The 17,215-nt window shown below is 36.3% G+C and overlaps 1 protein-coding gene across 6 annotated transcripts in view; it reads left to right on the top strand.

Moving 5' to 3' along the window:
* SCN2A (sodium voltage-gated channel alpha subunit 2) overlaps positions 1–17,215 on the top strand; it is a 73,507-nt gene that overhangs the window by 26,612 nt on the left and 29,680 nt on the right. For 2 of the 6 annotated variants that reach the window (XM_066553925.1, XM_066553926.1), the window contains exons 5-14: positions 1,321–1,449; positions 2,128–2,219; positions 3,107–3,379; positions 7,316–7,379; positions 7,938–8,079; positions 8,877–9,083; positions 10,523–10,813; positions 13,938–14,318; positions 15,297–15,429; positions 16,958–17,196. In XM_066553925.1, coding sequence (XP_066410022.1) covers positions 1,321–1,449; positions 2,128–2,219; positions 3,107–3,379; positions 7,316–7,379; positions 7,938–8,079; positions 8,877–9,083; positions 10,523–10,813; positions 13,938–14,318; positions 15,297–15,429; positions 16,958–17,196 — 1,951 coding nt within the window. Of the gene's footprint in view, positions 1–1,320; positions 1,450–1,939; positions 2,032–2,127; positions 2,220–3,106; positions 3,380–7,315; positions 7,380–7,937; positions 8,080–8,876; positions 9,084–10,522; positions 10,814–13,937; positions 14,319–15,296; positions 15,430–16,957; positions 17,197–17,215 lie in introns of all 6 variants that reach the window. The other 4 variants (XM_066553931.1, XM_066553929.1, XM_066553930.1 and 1 more) reach the window with 4 other exon arrangements.

Genomic DNA, 17,215 nt, shown 5'->3' with positions numbered 1-17,215 from the left:
TGCAGTCTTTCATCTCTGTTGCAATAACTGTTACACATAAAGGAATCATCGTATGGATGGCTGTGTTGATCACAGTGCAGCTTTCTCTTACCAAAACCAATCTAACAGTGGAAAACTTGTATGCAGAGTGAGCCATTAAAAAAGTATTGAAATGGTTAGTTAATCATTGGTGCAAAATGATGACTGCTTGGCTAATTGGTCCAATTAGCTTCGAGGTGTCAATACACAATGACAGTTCCAAAGCGGCAGGCCACTGTGTGAACACTGTTCTTGGTGCTTCCTTTCTGCTGCTTCTTTCACATTCCCACTGCTCGGGCTGATCCATACCTGTTTAATCTTCAGAAATCAAAACACCATAGGGCTATTAAGGTTTCAACAAAGACATTCTCATTTTGAGTTCAGTGTAAGTCTCTATGCATTCAGGATGCCTAGCATTTAGTAAATATTTATGATGAAAATTCGTTGCTTGAATATTTCTTCATGTCTGTATATTGTGCCAGTTAGAGTTACAATGGATGTCCTCATCTGTGGAGTAAAGTTCTGCAGGAAATAAATTTTTTAGTAATTGAATGGAAAAATTTCATATTGGAAAATTCTTTTCAGGCTAGCTCAGTTAGAGTAAGCTTTTTGAGCAGTTTAATTTGAATTCCTTTTCATTAAAGATATAAATTAAACTAAATTTCAGGATGACATCACTTGGACACAAAAGATTAAAATTACTCAGAATGCCAGAATTAAATTACATTTCAACACATTTTTAGTCAAAATTTTATTGGCATTCATAAATAATTTTGGTTGTTCTTTCACTTGTTTGATTCCAGTACTACATCTCTCTTGCTGAAGGTAAAGTACTGGATATATCTACTCCACAGCACAGTTACAGAGCAATGAAGACATGAGGGTTGGCACTTGCCAGCTTTTGGGAGTAAGCAACATTTCAGCATTAAAAAAAAACATTGAAGAAAGGAATTTTTAGCCTGAAAGTAACTTCTAAAATCCTAAGATAATACATCTGTGTGTTTTGTTATAACATGAATTCAGACTGGTCATAAACATGCACCAATGAAGTAACTGGGAATTTTGCATCTGACTTATTGCATAGAATGTAGAAGTTGAATTTAAGATGTGGGTTATCAGACTTTTAATCGTAATTTCATTTCTCTTTCCTTATGGTATAAATTATGCTGATGTTAAAGTTGGTTGTAACTGCCATTATTTCTTATGCTACTTAATGAGAAGAAAATGAGAATAAAACAACTAGAGAGAATAAACTGCAAAAATAACGTGATCTATAAACTCTGTCTTGCATATTTTCCTCAGATACACATTCACTGGAATTTATACCTTTGAATCACTTATTAAAATTCTTGCAAGGGGCTTCTGTTTAGAAGATTTTACGTTTCTCCGTGACCCATGGAATTGGCTAGATTTCACTGTCATTACATTTGCGTAAGTCTTCTACTTATTTTTTTTTATTAAAAATTCTTTCTGGTAGCATGAGATTAGTGACTAAAAATTGCCTCATATCTTGTCAGCCAGAATATTTGGAGCCTGGACTTCCTGCAGTTTCAATATGTTTCTTCTACTCTTTTACACATTTTAGTATTTCTAGCCAAGCATGTGCTGCGGAGGCCAGCATGGTGTGCCAGCCCATTAGGATTGTGAATGCCGTCACCCTGAACTGTTCATATCCTGTCTCCTTTCTGCATACCAGAATTAAAGGAATCCTTTTGACTTCCTGCTAATAGCTGACCAGATTAGTTTTCAAACATCGAGTCAATGCGGTTTATTATGATAAAACTTAATTTAATTTTATGGCCAGAAGTATATTTATAACACAGGCAAAATATGGTGAACGGTGAAAAGGTCTTGCTCAAAGACCCAAGCAAATAGAATAAAATCTGCCTCAATTCTGAGTAATTGTGATTTAATCCTACAGGTATGTAACAGAATTTGTAAACCTAGGCAATGTTTCAGCTCTTCGAACTTTCAGAGTATTGAGAGCTTTGAAAACTATTTCTGTAATTCCAGGTAAGAAGTAGTTGATGTAAGGTGTTAGGCCCCTCGTATCTCCAACTGTTATTTGTGTGCTGTCATTGTGTTTGTGTGTGAACTCCCCTATTACAGATATGTGACAGAGTTTGTGGACCTGGGCAATGTCTCAGCGTTGAGAACATTCAGAGTTCTCCGAGCTTTGAAAACAATATCAGTCATTCCAGGTGAGAGCGAGGTTAAACACCGAGGCTGACTTTTGTTCTACAAAGGCTGTACTCACATTTTCAAAGCATAAGCCTTGTTTGCTACACATTGTCAACAAATCAAAAAAGCAGGAATCAAGATGTAATTTATTTAAATTGATTCATGCTTGTATTAATTGTATTTTCTTCTCAAAAAAAATCAGCCTTTGAGTTTAACAAATTCTTGCATGAGATATTTGCAGTAAACAGCCTATGTGATTTGCATCTTATGACATCAAGCTTTCCTTTATATGTTTTAAATATAAGTTAATTTTAAGCTTTCATACTGATGCAAATTTTCTCATTTATTGGAGGCACTCGATATAGCAACTTAATTCAGTTTTAAGTTATGTCAAAAAAAAATAAACTCTAAAGGATAGCATGGGCCATGCATGGGCTATCGTTCCAAAGATGTCTTTCTTCTCCAAACCATCACCCCTCATATACTGTAACAAGATTATTATGATATCATTTCAATGTGCACATATAATGTCTTTACAATGGTGTTACATTAATATAGAATACATTGCAAAAGTTCATAAAAGAAAGGTTTGGGCAAGAAGCATCAGCAAAAGCAAAAAATGCTATTTTATGTAGGGTTGAAATATAGCATGAATAATAAAATCACTTGTTCTGGCAAAAACAATGTGTTTGGTATTATCTAATTTTTATTTTTTTACACTATAAAATAAGTATAAACTTACATATTCTCATTCATTTTTCCAAATAATAGGGCTTTTCTTTAAAATTATTATGTCACAAATTACTAGTCTTTTTGCATGATATCTTTATCAGGAAAAAGTCACATGATTTTTTGTGAGTGTTTATTATCTATTTAACATCATAATAATAATCTTTTCTCTTTGCAGGCCTGAAGACTATTGTAGGAGCCCTGATTCAGTCTGTGAAGAAGCTCTCAGATGTCATGATCCTGACTGTGTTTTGTCTGAGTGTATTTGCACTGATAGGGCTGCAGCTGTTCATGGGCAACCTGAGGAACAAATGCCTGCAGTGGCCTCCAGACAATTCTACTTTTGAAACAACTGTTATTTCCATCTTTAATAGCTCTATAGGTGAAAATGGAACATTTATTAATGCAACAATGACAATATTTAACTGGGATGAATACATCGAAGACAAAAGTAAGAGTTAATTATATTATCTACTGCATTGATATTCTGGTATTGATTTAATCAGATTTGAGAACATCAGTATCTTTCTCTTGCCTTTAAAAGTGTGTAACATGGCCAAGAAACATAAAAGCACTCATTTCTCTCTAATAAATTAAAGCATTGTCATTATATAATTTAACATTCATAACATTATATTGGGTAGCAAAATATCATTTTCTTTCACTGAATATGACTTTTAGAGTAAAATCACATTGCAGCATAAACCAGAAATTTCCATGCTAGCTTCAATCCTCTTGAAATAGTGTGACAGCCCTAACATGGGATCTGAAATGTAACAGCTAGGTTAGTGCAAGGTAGTGCCCAGTCTCATAAGCTCACATCTGAACATCAGCTAGCCCAGGAATCCTGCCAGAGCACATAAATGTAGAATTAATGGAATTGTTGTTCCTTCTGGAGTTGGGTGAGTGGCTTTGCACCACACGCCCTTGCACAGCATAGACACTCCTTTAAGAGAATGCCAGTGATTTACCCCAAGATTCTTTCTTGCAAAATAAGAACTAGATTCCATATTGCTGTCTTTTAAGTTGTTTCTTCTCTTTGGAAAATCAAGAAATGAGCACTTTTTTCTCTTTTGTACCTCATAATAGATTATTTCCACCATTTTAGGTAGTTAATGTTAGTACTGTGTTAACAAAACATCTTTAAAAATTCAGATAGAACAACTCTGAACATATCTATAGTAGATTGCTATTCTGTCTTACATATTGTTAATCTCTCCCATTTATCTGTTAGCCCCTTCTATTTATTTTAGTGTTTTTAGTATATTTAATGTATTCATAATTAGGTATAATAGGTTTTTAATAAAGTCTGTATGCATATTTTAACTGGTGACTATATCAATGAAAGTTAGGAAAGCTCAGTTAAGAACTAAATGCTTTTAGATCCAAGTCTTATTGCTTTATAATCTTTTAATATACTTATCATCTCAGCATGCTTGAAATATACAAATGTCATGCAGAAGTTTTGGATGATAACCTATTCTTAAAGCCATCTGAAGAACAGATTCCATTCCATTCCCCTTTAGTTGTTTCTGGTACTATGTCACACAAATAGAAAGGGGTTTTTTCTAAATATCTGACCTACATTTTCCTAATTTCTGATTGAATATATTACTACATCTGCTGTAGACTAAGATAATCATAGACTACTTTATATTAGTCTTTATACAGTTTAAAAACTCTTATTCACCTCATTTCTGGTCTTTCCTAAGGCAAGTAATCCTATTTGCCGTTTTGCATTTTCTATACCTATTTTCATTTTTTATTCTTTTTTTCAATCTTTACAGTTAGTCTGTTTTTTTTTTCTTCTTATTGTTTTTATTTTGCCTCTTTTTTTGTTACATTTTTTGTTTGCGTGGGGTTTTTTTTAATGAAATCCTTAAATTGGGTGCTAACTCCTCTAGCAATTACTTCTGATTTTTTTCTTTACCTCATGCCATACATGCAACATTAGCACATTTCAAAATTAAGTCATTTTTATATCAGCACTGTATTTGTTGATTCACAAACGGTTTGTATTTTGTGACAGTTACTGCATCATTTTGTACAGTGGTGGCTGCAGCCACATCGTGATATTTTGTATTTACCTATTTGATTTTGCCCTGTCAAGTGTAGCATTTTCCACTTGTCTCTATTGGAATAAATCCAATTGCTTTTGGACAAACTTGTCAATTTGTAAAGGTCGTTCTAAATTTCAAATACCTTTTCTCCTAGCCTTATGTCTTCAGAATACTTGATGTATTATTTTTCTATTGTTTCGTGTCTTGAGTTGGTAATGAAACTTGTTAGAAAACCATGTCTAGCACAGATACCTGGGAGATCTGAGAGGTTCCTTAATGAATTGACATTGTATCACTGGCAATAGCTCTCTAAGAACGTTTTTCAAGTGTTTTGTGATATTTCCAGCCAGAACACATTTCCTTTATTTGTATCTGGAAGTGTCAGACTTGTACCCATGACTGTTCTGTTATAAAGTTGGCGGGAGACAGGAATAGTTTTGTATATGGCATATTTTCTACAAACTCATATTTACTGTTTTTATTAATTTAGCATTATTATTTTTGTATTAAAAGAATCTTGTTTGTTTTCCAAAGAAGTGGACTGAAAGTGGAGCTGTGCTACAAAAGAATGTGAGTTAGGCCCACAGAGGGTTTTGCAAGTTCTGCTTGGAGCCTGCGGGCATTTTTAAACTTCTTTTTAAGTAGGGGTCAGATGTCTCACAGGCTCTGACTCTGTCATCACCAGAATGTCTAAAAATGCATTGATTTCTTATATGATATCTGGGACTAGAATTGCAGATATATAAATTATGGACATAATTTCTCTCTCTCTTTAAAATAAGCAGATTTTATGCTGCCTCTATCGTATACTGGTGGTAACAGAGTAGAAGCAGTCAGTAGGAACTGGTTGCAATTCCCTGCTTGCCTGTTTAGCATTAGCCCTCAGTTAGTTCATGCCAGCTAAGTTAGTCCATGCCAGCTGGCAGTGAATCTCACGGAACCATCTGCTTCCTGAGAACAGCCAGAACGCACCTAGTTCTGGCAACTTTAGCTTAATGTGCCACCTGACTCAAAAATCTCCATTAGAGATTCCCATTTTTACCCTAAGAGTCACAAACTAGGAATTGATGGCAAAATGTGTTTCCTTTTCTGCTACAAAGAAAGAAAAATAAAATAAAAAAGAAGAGTGTGTTGGGGGTTTTTAGGCCTTCTGTCACTTTAAATTATATTTTACCTCATCTTAATAGTTAGCCTAAATGTTCAAGTACATTCCCATGCTACAGAATTTTGTGTGTTAGTTTTGTGTAAGGTACAATAAACACCTGGTTTCTCCCCCAGCTGCTCAAATCAAGATCCAATTAGAGATTTCTTGAACATGTTGTGTTATCACAGAATCAATGGGGGTGGAAAAGACCTTTGAGATCATCTAGCCCAACCTCTGACCTAACACCACCTTGTCAACTAGACCATGTCACTGAGTGCCACGTCCCGTCTTCTTAAACACCTCCAGGGATGGTGACTCCATCACCTCCCTGGGCAGTCCATTCCAGTGCCCAGCCACCCTTTCTGTGAAGAAATTGTTCCTTATGTCCAACCTAAACTTCCCCTGGCACAGCTTAAGGCTGTGCCCTCTCATCCTGTCACTGGGTGCCTGGGAGAGGAGACCGACCCCCACCTGCGTACACCCTCCTTCTAGGGAGTTGTAGAGAGTGACAAGGCCCCCTGATCCTTCTGTTCTCCAGGCTAAATACCCCCAGCTCCCTCAGCTGCTCCTCACAGCACTTGTGCTCCACACCCTTCACCAGCTTCACTGCCCTTCTCTGGACCTGTTCCAGCACCTCAATGTCCTTTCTAAACTGAGGGGCCCAGAACTGGACACAGCACTTGAGGTGTGGCCTCACTGGTGCTGAGCACACAGAAGAAATCTCATCCCTAATAGTTCAGGTTTTTTTAAAGGAATACTTGGATAAAATAATATGTAATTGATAATTATAAATGAATAGTACTAAATGTTCTGTATCAAAAGGCACGAATTAGGTCACAGAATTGGTCTCATCCTTTGCCTTTTCTTGGTATTTTTTTATTTGCTAACATATACAATTTGATATTCCCCTTGTATCTTTTAATTTGGTTAGGTTGCTAAGAATTAACTGCATAACTAACTTTTTGTTTTCTAAAGAAAGGCTAACTTGAAGATTCTGTAGAAAGTAATTTTCCTGTCAAAACAATACCTTCCATGCTTTTTTCATTCCTAACCACTATATGTTGCAGTTGAACAGTTTGTTAGCTCTGCTAGTTTCTTTCAAGTGTAAAAGTCTCTATAATTGCTCAATTTTCATTACGCATAAATATTATATTTCTCATCACCTTTTTGATTTTTTTAAAAGGTCATTTCTACTTCTTGGAAGGACAAAATGATGCACTGCTCTGTGGCAATAGCTCAGATGCAGGGTAAGAAAATGATCATCATTTTTCATTATGCATCAAAGACAAATAATAAGCTACTTAGAATAGCTCAGGTAGTCAACTTTAATATCAAATGTACTGTAGAGCTGCAAATTATCAATGTTTTGCATTTGAAGCTATACCTAAATACAACCATCTCTGTGATTTGAATTTACACAGGCACTTCCATCAGCCTCTTAGGCTACTTTTGTAAAGGTAATCACATGAATGATCTGTGCATAAGTGTTGCTGCCAACTTGCTAACAACTGTTTATCAGCCATGCTACTTGGTGTTCTTTTGTCCTGATGGAGACGTGTTATGACGAATTGTGGGGAAGGGTAGAATACTATTAGTTATATTATTAAAGTATTGAAATATTATTAGGAAGTAGAATTAAAAATTGAAAATTAATAAGCTATATATTTTTATCTTAGGTATGTAGAATAACATTTTACTTGTTCATAATTTCATTAGCAACTGGTACTCCTGAACAATTTTGTTTTACTGCAGTATATCGTAATATAGAGTAGTTGTTAAAAATAGCATTTCCTCTTCTTTTGTAGTCAATGCCCAGAAGGATATATATGTGTGAAAGCTGGTAGAAACCCCAACTATGGCTACACAAGTTTTGATACATTCAGTTGGGCATTCTTGTCACTGTTTCGATTGATGACTCAGGACTTTTGGGAGAATCTTTACCAGCTGGTGAGGACTTATTAAAATAAACAGCACCATCACCAATACCATTACTACATAGTATTTGCATAGTTATTTTCATTCACTTGTCCCTAAGGCCTTTGGAACGGAAATTGTCTTTAATTTCATATATGTAAACTGTTGTCTAAAACAATAAGGCCCTTATTAATGATTTAGGTTCCCATGTGCTTCTTAAATACGTTATAGGGAATAGCTGTTATTTTATGAAGATGGTTAAGCATTATTGTTTTTTTTACCTAAATGAATAAATGAATTTAAGTTGTCAAAGTTTCTTACCCATGCATGATGTAAAGAGACGCTATGTTTAATTGATTTGCAGTCTAGTAAAAATATGTTTTGTTTGAAAAGGTTACACCTTGTCCCTGAACTACAAATATCCTTACTTGAAGGACTATAATTTTCTCCACTGTAACATTTTGTATAATGCACTATTTTTGTGGCAGTGTAGTTTGTGGCATCAGTTTGGGACTGATGAGACAGGAAGGTAAGATGCTGATCAGTGGCCCCACCTACTGTTAAATTTAAAGGCTGTAATGTAGGTGTATAGATTCTTACTGGTATAAGTTCTGAACTATTCAGAATTGGATTTACCTTGACAATAGTAGACACAAAACTTTTTCATATGTATCTAGGATATAATGTTATTTCTATAAGGAAAAATTAACTAAATAATCTTGTGATAACATAAATCAATCTTATATATCTTAGGTATAACACAGAGATTAACTTATTATACAACAGTAGTTAAAGTCTTTTTAAAGAGTGTATTATCTCTTTTTCTCCAGACACTGCGTGCTGCTGGGAAGACATACATGATATTTTTTGTTTTGGTCATTTTCCTGGGTTCTTTCTACCTAATTAACTTGATCCTGGCTGTGGTTGCCATGGCCTATGAAGAACAGAATCAAGCAACAATGGAAGAAGCAGAGCAGAAAGAGGCAGAATTTCAGCAAATGCTGGAACAACTGAAGAAGCAGCAGGAAGAAGCTCAGGTATCCCTGTAAAGTAAAATTTCTTCAGTCCATGAATGACTGTTAACAGATGCTTTAGGTCCACATATGAGAAAACTTTTATTCCCATATTACTTTGCCTCATCAATTTCTTCATATTGTAAACAATCTCTAATGTTTTCCATTGCACTGGTTTTGCTGGTTTGATTGAACCTGTTAATTTTGTGACAAAAATAATAACCAAAAAGTTAAAGTACTGGCTTTTCAAATTGGAGATGGAAATTAACTTTTTATCAGAGCACTTAAAAAGTTGCCCAGAATGCTTGTGGAGATAATCAAAAGCCATCTGGATATGGTCCTTGGGCAACATGCTTTAGGTGACCCTGTCTGCTGGAGAGGTGGACATGATGACCTCCAGAGGTTCCTTTGCAACCTCAGCCATTCTGTGATTGTCTGAAATGGAGGTGGAGGTGTGGAAAAAAAAATCTAAAGAGTAATTATGCTTATATAAGTAACAGAAGCAAAACTATTGTAGGTGATAGCGCTTCAGCAATATTTGGCTTTTTTCTACTCCCTTCAGCAATATTTGGCTTTTTACTACTCCCTGCCCATCTCTCACAGCAGAAAGACATAGTTTTAAAGAGAATTAGGAAAAGTGGAGAAACAGAAGAAAACACTTCTTTGATACAAATGTAATGATTACATGCTGCTTTGAAATTACATTTCATTTTTTGAAGGCTCTCAAATCTTTAATAGAAAAATTTATAATGTCTTCTTGGCATATGGTCTCATAAAGCAGAAGTTGAACTATGTCTTCCATATAGACACATGACTAAAGTCAGCAGTCAGCGTTTTTTGTTTCATTGATCAATTGCTATATGTTCGGGGGAATTGGGAGATATTCTTTTTCTTGTTTTTTACCACACCTTGTAAATAAATGTTAATGAAATGCTCCACATGTTTTGAAAATCAAATAGCAACAAGTCTGTAATAGTGTATAGTTTAACACAAATCTCTGATTGCTATTTGCAAAGCTGACATATCAGCATTACACAAGATCTTTAATAGACTAGGGAGTATTCAAAACCCATCAAAATGTTATAAGAAAGTGTTGGTTCCAGTTAACAGGGATTTTACCACTTGTTTGAGCCTTCATTCTTTATTTTTACATAGTGTTTCAGATGAAAAAAATCATTGCAACATATTGCTTCAATCTGAAACAGATGTTTTTAACTTGTTTTTTTGACAGCACAGTTTTCCCTTGGGTTACTCTTGCTCCTGGTTTATGGAGCAACGGCAAATTATGGTTCCTGTAGTATTTCACAAATTACACTTCTTATGATATGCTGGGTTTGGTGAAGTGAAACATTGCTTTTATTTCAAAATAATAGTTTCTTTAAGAGTGGCAATAAATTTGAAATAGTGAGCAGGGTATGTATTTGTATGAATGCTGTAAATTGCATATGTGCTTGTGTGTATAGGCGGCGGCAGCAGCTGCAGCAGCTGACTCAAGAGATTATAGTGGAGTAGGTGGAATAGGTGGATTCTCCGAAAGTTCTTCTGAGGCATCAAAGCTGAGCTCAAAGAGTGCTAAAGAGAGAAGGAATAGAAGAAAGAAAAAAAAGCAGAAAGAACAGTCTGAAGGCGAGGAGAAGGATGGGGAAGAATTTCACAAATCAGAATCAGAGGACAGCATCAAAAAGAAAGGTTTCCGATTTTCCATTGAGGGGAATAGACTGACATATGAAAAGAGATTCTCTTCCCCACACCAGGTACCATAGTATTATTACCTCTAAAACACCTTTTTTGTCTACTCATCATATAAAGAAAGCCCTGTATAGCAGTTTGGTTAATTCTTGCAAGATACCGCAGATTCATTAATATCCTAAATCAAAGACTAACCAAGTAAAAACTTGGAGCCAAATATGAAACTGTAAGAATTTGAGAGATTTTGGTTTTACTCTGAATTCCTGTGTGAAAAATCAAAATTACGTATACTAATTAATATGAGCTGTATTTCAAGCTTCTTAGTTAAAATGGACCTATCTCCCCACCAAGTTGGATGTATTCAGCATGATGAGTAGCTTCAAATCAAGGTGCATACATACAAAATGTAATGTTTCAAATGAGAAGAGTATTAAAATTTGGGATGCTTAATAGAAATTAATGCTCATGTGAAATTTAAGAAATTAATTGATGTGAGACCATTAATTGTGTTATCTTAAAGAAGGTGGAAATGTGTGTGGCAATGTGTCTCTGCATGTGTTCTCTTACATTGAAACACCAGTGACTCAGAATGCCATCTGCATCTCCCATCCAGACATTTATTTCATTTGATAGTTTTGTAATGTTATCTCCTACAGTTTTCAAAGCTCCTCTTCATTTGCCCACTTCTCACTCTCCCCTTAGCACTGCAAATCCAGATCTCGCATACATTCTCTCCTTTTTCCACCCCTTTTTGTGCCTCTCTATGCTTCTTCCTTTTATCTCTATCTTCTTGATTTTCCCTGGTCTTCATGACTTGCTCTCTCCCTCTTTTTAGTCATTACTACTAAACTCATTCCTGCCTTTTTAATCCTTTTCTATTTCTGTCTCTAGAAAGTTTGTTTCATCCCTTAATAGATCATGAGTGTTCATACTCTCTTCATGTATTGTTTTCTCCAGCCTCCCATTCTCAAAGAAGCTCAGACCTCTTCATCCAGTATTTTCTTACTAAGGACTGTCATCCTTAGACCAGACTGTGGTGGGAATATAATGTTTCTGGCTTTCTATTTCTGCCAATCCTTCCACTCACTTCCTAATGTATTTCCTTTCTCAATAGTAATGTATCCTTCCCTTCCCCCCACCCCACCTCCTTGGTCTGTTTTATGTTGTTAGCTGTCTAACTAATCTCTGTGAGGCTTCATTGCTGAATTTAGTTCATGATTCATTCTGTTCCTTATACAAATTTCCACACATGTCAATTGACTTCAACTTCATGTTGAAGATCCATCTGATCCCCTAGGTGCATATTCTTTCCTATCTCTTCATTCAAACTGCAGCCTTATTCAACTGCAGCACAATTCATCCATCTTGTAAGAAATTAAGCATTCCTCATACAAATTCTTGTTCTAACATTTTCATCTCCAAGTTCATTTACAGTTGTTTGACTATGACAGTCTAGAAATCACCTCCCCTCTGGTTTTCCAACCCTAGTTCCTTTTCACTCTGGATTCTAACCACTTAAATGAAATTCCACTCACCAGCTTTTAATACCATTTTCCTAGAGAAAACTCAGGCTTATATATAATCTTTGACTTTTTCCTTGGCATTTCATTTTCTTTCAATGTAAATGACCATTTTATTCCTCTTGAAATCTTATTCTTCCTAACATTCATAACTTTGTCTCCTCTCAATTCTCCTGGTTTAGTTGTGCTTTAGGAGATCCTTTTACCCCTTTGACAGTTTTCCAAAGGATTTCCACAGGGCCTTTTGCTAGATCCCTTTTCTCTCTCTTTTCTTTCTTTTTTTTCAAACCCTATTCTGGACCCACAACTGTGAATCATTTTTAACTTGGACCTCTTTACTGCTGTATTCATCAAGAATGTTGTTGCAAAGAGCACTAACCTATCCCATTGCTTTTCTCTAATCTGCTAGTAAACATATTTACCTAAAGATTTTTTTTTAATATCATAAAACATACTGTACCTAAAGTTCCTCCCAACCCACCTTGTCTACTTACAGTAAACAAGTCTCAGCTTTGACTGACCCAAAGCAGCATTCATAACCTCCTGTTAAATTTTCAAACTAGTTTCTTTGAGCTCTTTCTGGTATGCTGCCCTTCATGCTTGGAAGAAGCTCCCATGAGTTTTCACAGAACACTTCATTGCTTTCCTCAAATCCCTCTTTAAAACTCTCTTTTACCATGCTGCCTACAGAAAACTTGACAGGGAAGTGACTTCAGGTGAGCTAAGATGACTGTTTATCATACTCATCAATTTTGCCTCTGTGTATTCCCTTTCTTTTTGTATCCATCTGTTGTGTTACATTTAAATGATAAGTTCTTTGCAGAGTGCCTTTTTGTTCTGCATTTTGCAGTCCCTAATACAATGGGGCTCAGGTACACAAAGATAAGTTGCAGAAGTGAAACAAAGACACTGCTTCATTATGTATCATCTCTGCTGTTCATAGAGATCTTGGGTGAAATCAGGTGCTAATAGTTACCAATGAAGTCAAGGCAATTACTGATATGAATTAAAATTAAGAACATGTATAATTAATTGTAAGGTTAGAGCCTTAATTTGACTCTAATACTGGAGATCCTCCAATAGCAGAATATTTACTCCAATGAGTAAACTGATGAAGATTAGCAAACCTATTTATATAAAATTACAGGCAAATTGTTGCATATTCAGGATAGCTAAAACTTTTAAAAAGAAGAAACCTCTATTAGGGTCTACTTTAATATCTGAAAAGATATGTATGTTTTTAAACTACGCAGTATTTGGGAGCTACTTCTGTGTGCAGTCTGGGTCACAGAAAATTTGCCTAAAATTTTATTTACTCAGCCTGTCATACTAATGCCAGCCTGGGGTAAAGAGTGTCTAGATATACTTATTCAGTTTATGAACAGTTGGTAATAACATAGGCAGAAGAGCAGAGGAAACAATTCTGTCAAGCAGTTTCTTTTACTCTGATTAAACTGAATCCAAAGCAGTAGAATAACTAGTCTTTGTCTGTCACTTATGTGCTCTTTGTTTACTACCCAAAAGGGAGTGTATTAGCGGGGGGACTGTGCCAGTTCATTTCTTTGTAGATGACCTTACCCTTTAAGACATTGTGGGTTTTTCCTCTGTATGAAAATGTTGTATTTTAAATTATTTTCATCTGATAATAATTGTTTTTATTTGCCTGCAGTCTTTGCTGAGCATTCGTGGCTCCCTGTTTTCCCCAAGGCGCAACAGCAGAACAAGTCTTTTCAGCTTCAGAGGTCGAGCAAAGGATGTAGGATCAGAAAATGACTTTGCTGATGATGAGCACAGCACTTTTGAAGACAACGAGAGCAGAAGAGACTCTCTCTTTGTTCCTCATAGACACGGAGAAAGGCGCAACAGCAACATCAGCCAGGCCAGTAGGTCATCCAGAACAGTCCCTGCACTTCCAGCAAACGGGAAGATGCACAGCACTGTGGACTGCAATGGAGTGGTGTCGTTAGTTGGGGGGCCGCCAGCTTTGACATCGCCTACAGGACAGCTTCTGCCAGAGGTGATGATTGATAAAGCAGCCACTGCTAGCAATGTAAGGAAGTCTGCAACAGCTCAGGCATGATGTTCTGTCCCTGTATGATCAGTCACTGTTCCCACAGATTTAGTCACATGGCAACAATGACGTTTCTGGCTAAGCTGTGAATGCTCCTCTCACATATTTCAGCTATAAGCTAAAAGAGAAATTGAAGTTGTCCAGCTCTCATTAATTAAATATGGGAAAATGCATGCAAATTGATTGGGAGTTAACAGAATAGCATAGTAAACCATTGAATAAATTTAGTTTGTGTAGTCTTACACTTACATTGATTCATTATGCTTAGACTTAACTGGATGGTTCTGTACTTGTATATCAGAAAGGGTATCAAAATGGAAAAAAAAATACATTTACTTAATGGAATATTTTAAATTAGTATTTAGCTTCCTGCTGTCCATACATGAAACTTTTGATGTTACCCTGGTAGTACAACTTACAAGGGTTATGACAGTGTTCCTGTAATATAGCTAATTTTTCTATTGGTTTTTTCATGTCAACATTACTAAATATTTTTTCATTTGTCTGGAAAATGTGCTAGGAAATTCATAGTTTATTCTAAATTAAGAGTTATCTTAAGAAAATTCACTTATGCTTAGTTCCTTTACTGCTAGCTGTGTGGGCTGTGCATTTTTATGTTTAGAAAAAGACTTCACTGCCTAAATAGAAAGATATTTAGAGCAGAGCTCATTGACAAGCGCTGTGAAACATTTTTTAGTCTGAAATCTGCTTTAATATCTCAGCCCTGTTTCAGCAAAATACTTAAAAACATATTCTTCAGGCACAAGAGCAATGTGCTGCAGTGTTTGATTATTTGTTCTCTGCAGAGTCAGGCATACCTTAGTCTGTTGTGAAGCCTCAGTAGAACTGGAGCATGGTGTGGGACAGCAGTGTTCTAAATCAGCAGAGCTCTACAGTAACTCACAGTGTTATTAAATGTACCATCAATTAGCTACTTCATCGGTGCTTTATTTTCAGGGCACTACTACGGAAACCGACTTAAGAAAGAGACATTCTAGCTCTTACCATGTTCCTATGGACTACCTAACAGACCCTAGTGCAAGGCAAAGAGCAATGAGTATAGCCAGCATGCTTACAAACACAATGGAAGGTACGTAGCACAGATATTTTTTGTATTACAGTGCCTTAAAAGTGCTATTAAATGTGTGATGCATTAAGTGGTAGTGATGTTTTAAGGCAGCTATTTCAGCCTAGAGGGTACAGACAAGAAGAGATTTCTCTATGGAGTTAGGGGAGGGATTTTTTGGTGTTTTTTTTTAAATTTTTTTTATTTTTTAATTTGGGACTGATAAATTTGGAAAAAGATAAAAGCTTGCAAAATACTGATAGGTTTGAGGTAGAAGTAGCAAGTTTCCAATTTAAAAATGGCTATGTTTCTTGCAATAGAACAATCCCCTTCTACCAATTCAATAGACTTGCTGTTTTACAAATGAGAGATCATATTCTTCTTTCTGTAAGGGTAAATTACAATTACTCTGAATCACGGAATTAAGCAATTCTTTGTAAGAAAGTTTGAAACATTTTGTTGAGCCTTAAATGACGAAGCCCAAAATAGAAAATAGGAAGGTAATAAAGAGCAGTTGTGCACATGTTGACCATAATGCTGTCTAAATACTTTTCTGACTTCAGGCTTGCTCTAAATGCTTATCTTTAATGAGGATATTTTAAATTTTTTTATTGGAAGGGACCTTAAATATCATCTAGAGTTCCAATCCCCCTGCCATGGCCAGGGACACCTTTCACTGGAGCAGATTGCTCCAAGCCCCATCCAACCTGGCCTTGAGCAGATCCAGGGGTAGGACATCTACATCTTCCCTGGGCAACCTCTGCCAGGGCCTCACCACTCTCACAGTAATGAATTTTTGCCTACTACCTAATCTAAACCTACCCTCTTTATGTTTAAAACGGTACACCCTCATCCTCAGATAAAGGCTCCCTCTCCATCTTTCCTGCTGGCCCCTTATAAGTGCTGGAAGGCTGCAATAAGGTCTCCTTGGAGCCTTCTCTTCTCTAGATAAGTAACCCCAGGTCTCTCAGCCTGTCTTCATAGGCCATGTGCTCTGGCCTCTGAATATCTTTGTGGCCTCCTCTGAAGCTGCTCTCATGCTGGGAACCCTAGAGCTAAACACAGCACTCCAGCTGGAGGAGGAGAACCCCTTTCCTCAGCCCTCTGGCCATGCTGCTTTTGATGCTGCCCAGGAGGATTTTGGCTCTCTGGGCTGTGACTGACATGGTTGGCTCACACGCAACTTTTCAGCCACCAATAACCCTAGGACTCTGTCTGCTGGGCTGCTTTCAATCCCCTCATCCCCAGCCTTATGGCAGGATTCAAGACAAATTTCTCTTTTGCATTCTATCTAGCATTAGCTTGTGAATGATTCTGTTATCTATTGAAGCTTTAGTATAGTTATTTTGGGGGTGGATTTTGGTGTGTGGGGTTTTTTAATAGGTTATTTTAAATTGTAATTTCTTTTAACTGAAAGCAGTCTCAGTTTCAAAATATCAACACAGTTTACCAACAGCACCTTGGAAAACAGCATTTAGGTTTCAAAGAAATATCCAGGTGATCCTGGAATAGAGAAATATGTTTAAAATTTTATTTTCATTTTTCTCTCTAGAACTGGAAGAATCCAGACAGAAATGTCCACCATGCTGGTATAAATTTGCTAACACTTGCTTGATTTGGGACTGCTGTACTCCCTGGCTGAAAGTCAAACATATTGTAAATTTGATTGTGATGGACCCATTTGTTGATCTGGCCATTACCATCTGCATCGTCCTGAACACCCTGTTCATGGCCATGGAGCACTACCCAATGACAGAACAGTTTAGTGGTGTGCTTTCAGTAGGAAACCTTGTAAGTCTTTCATGATGTG

The sequence above is a fragment of the Molothrus aeneus genome, chromosome 7, assembly GCF_037042795.1.
Source record: "Molothrus aeneus isolate 106 chromosome 7, BPBGC_Maene_1.0, whole genome shotgun sequence".
Taxonomy (NCBI): Eukaryota; Metazoa; Chordata; class Aves; order Passeriformes; family Icteridae; genus Molothrus; species Molothrus aeneus.
Note: the sequence above shows the minus strand (reverse complement) of the source record. Positions and strands in the feature narration are given on the sequence as shown.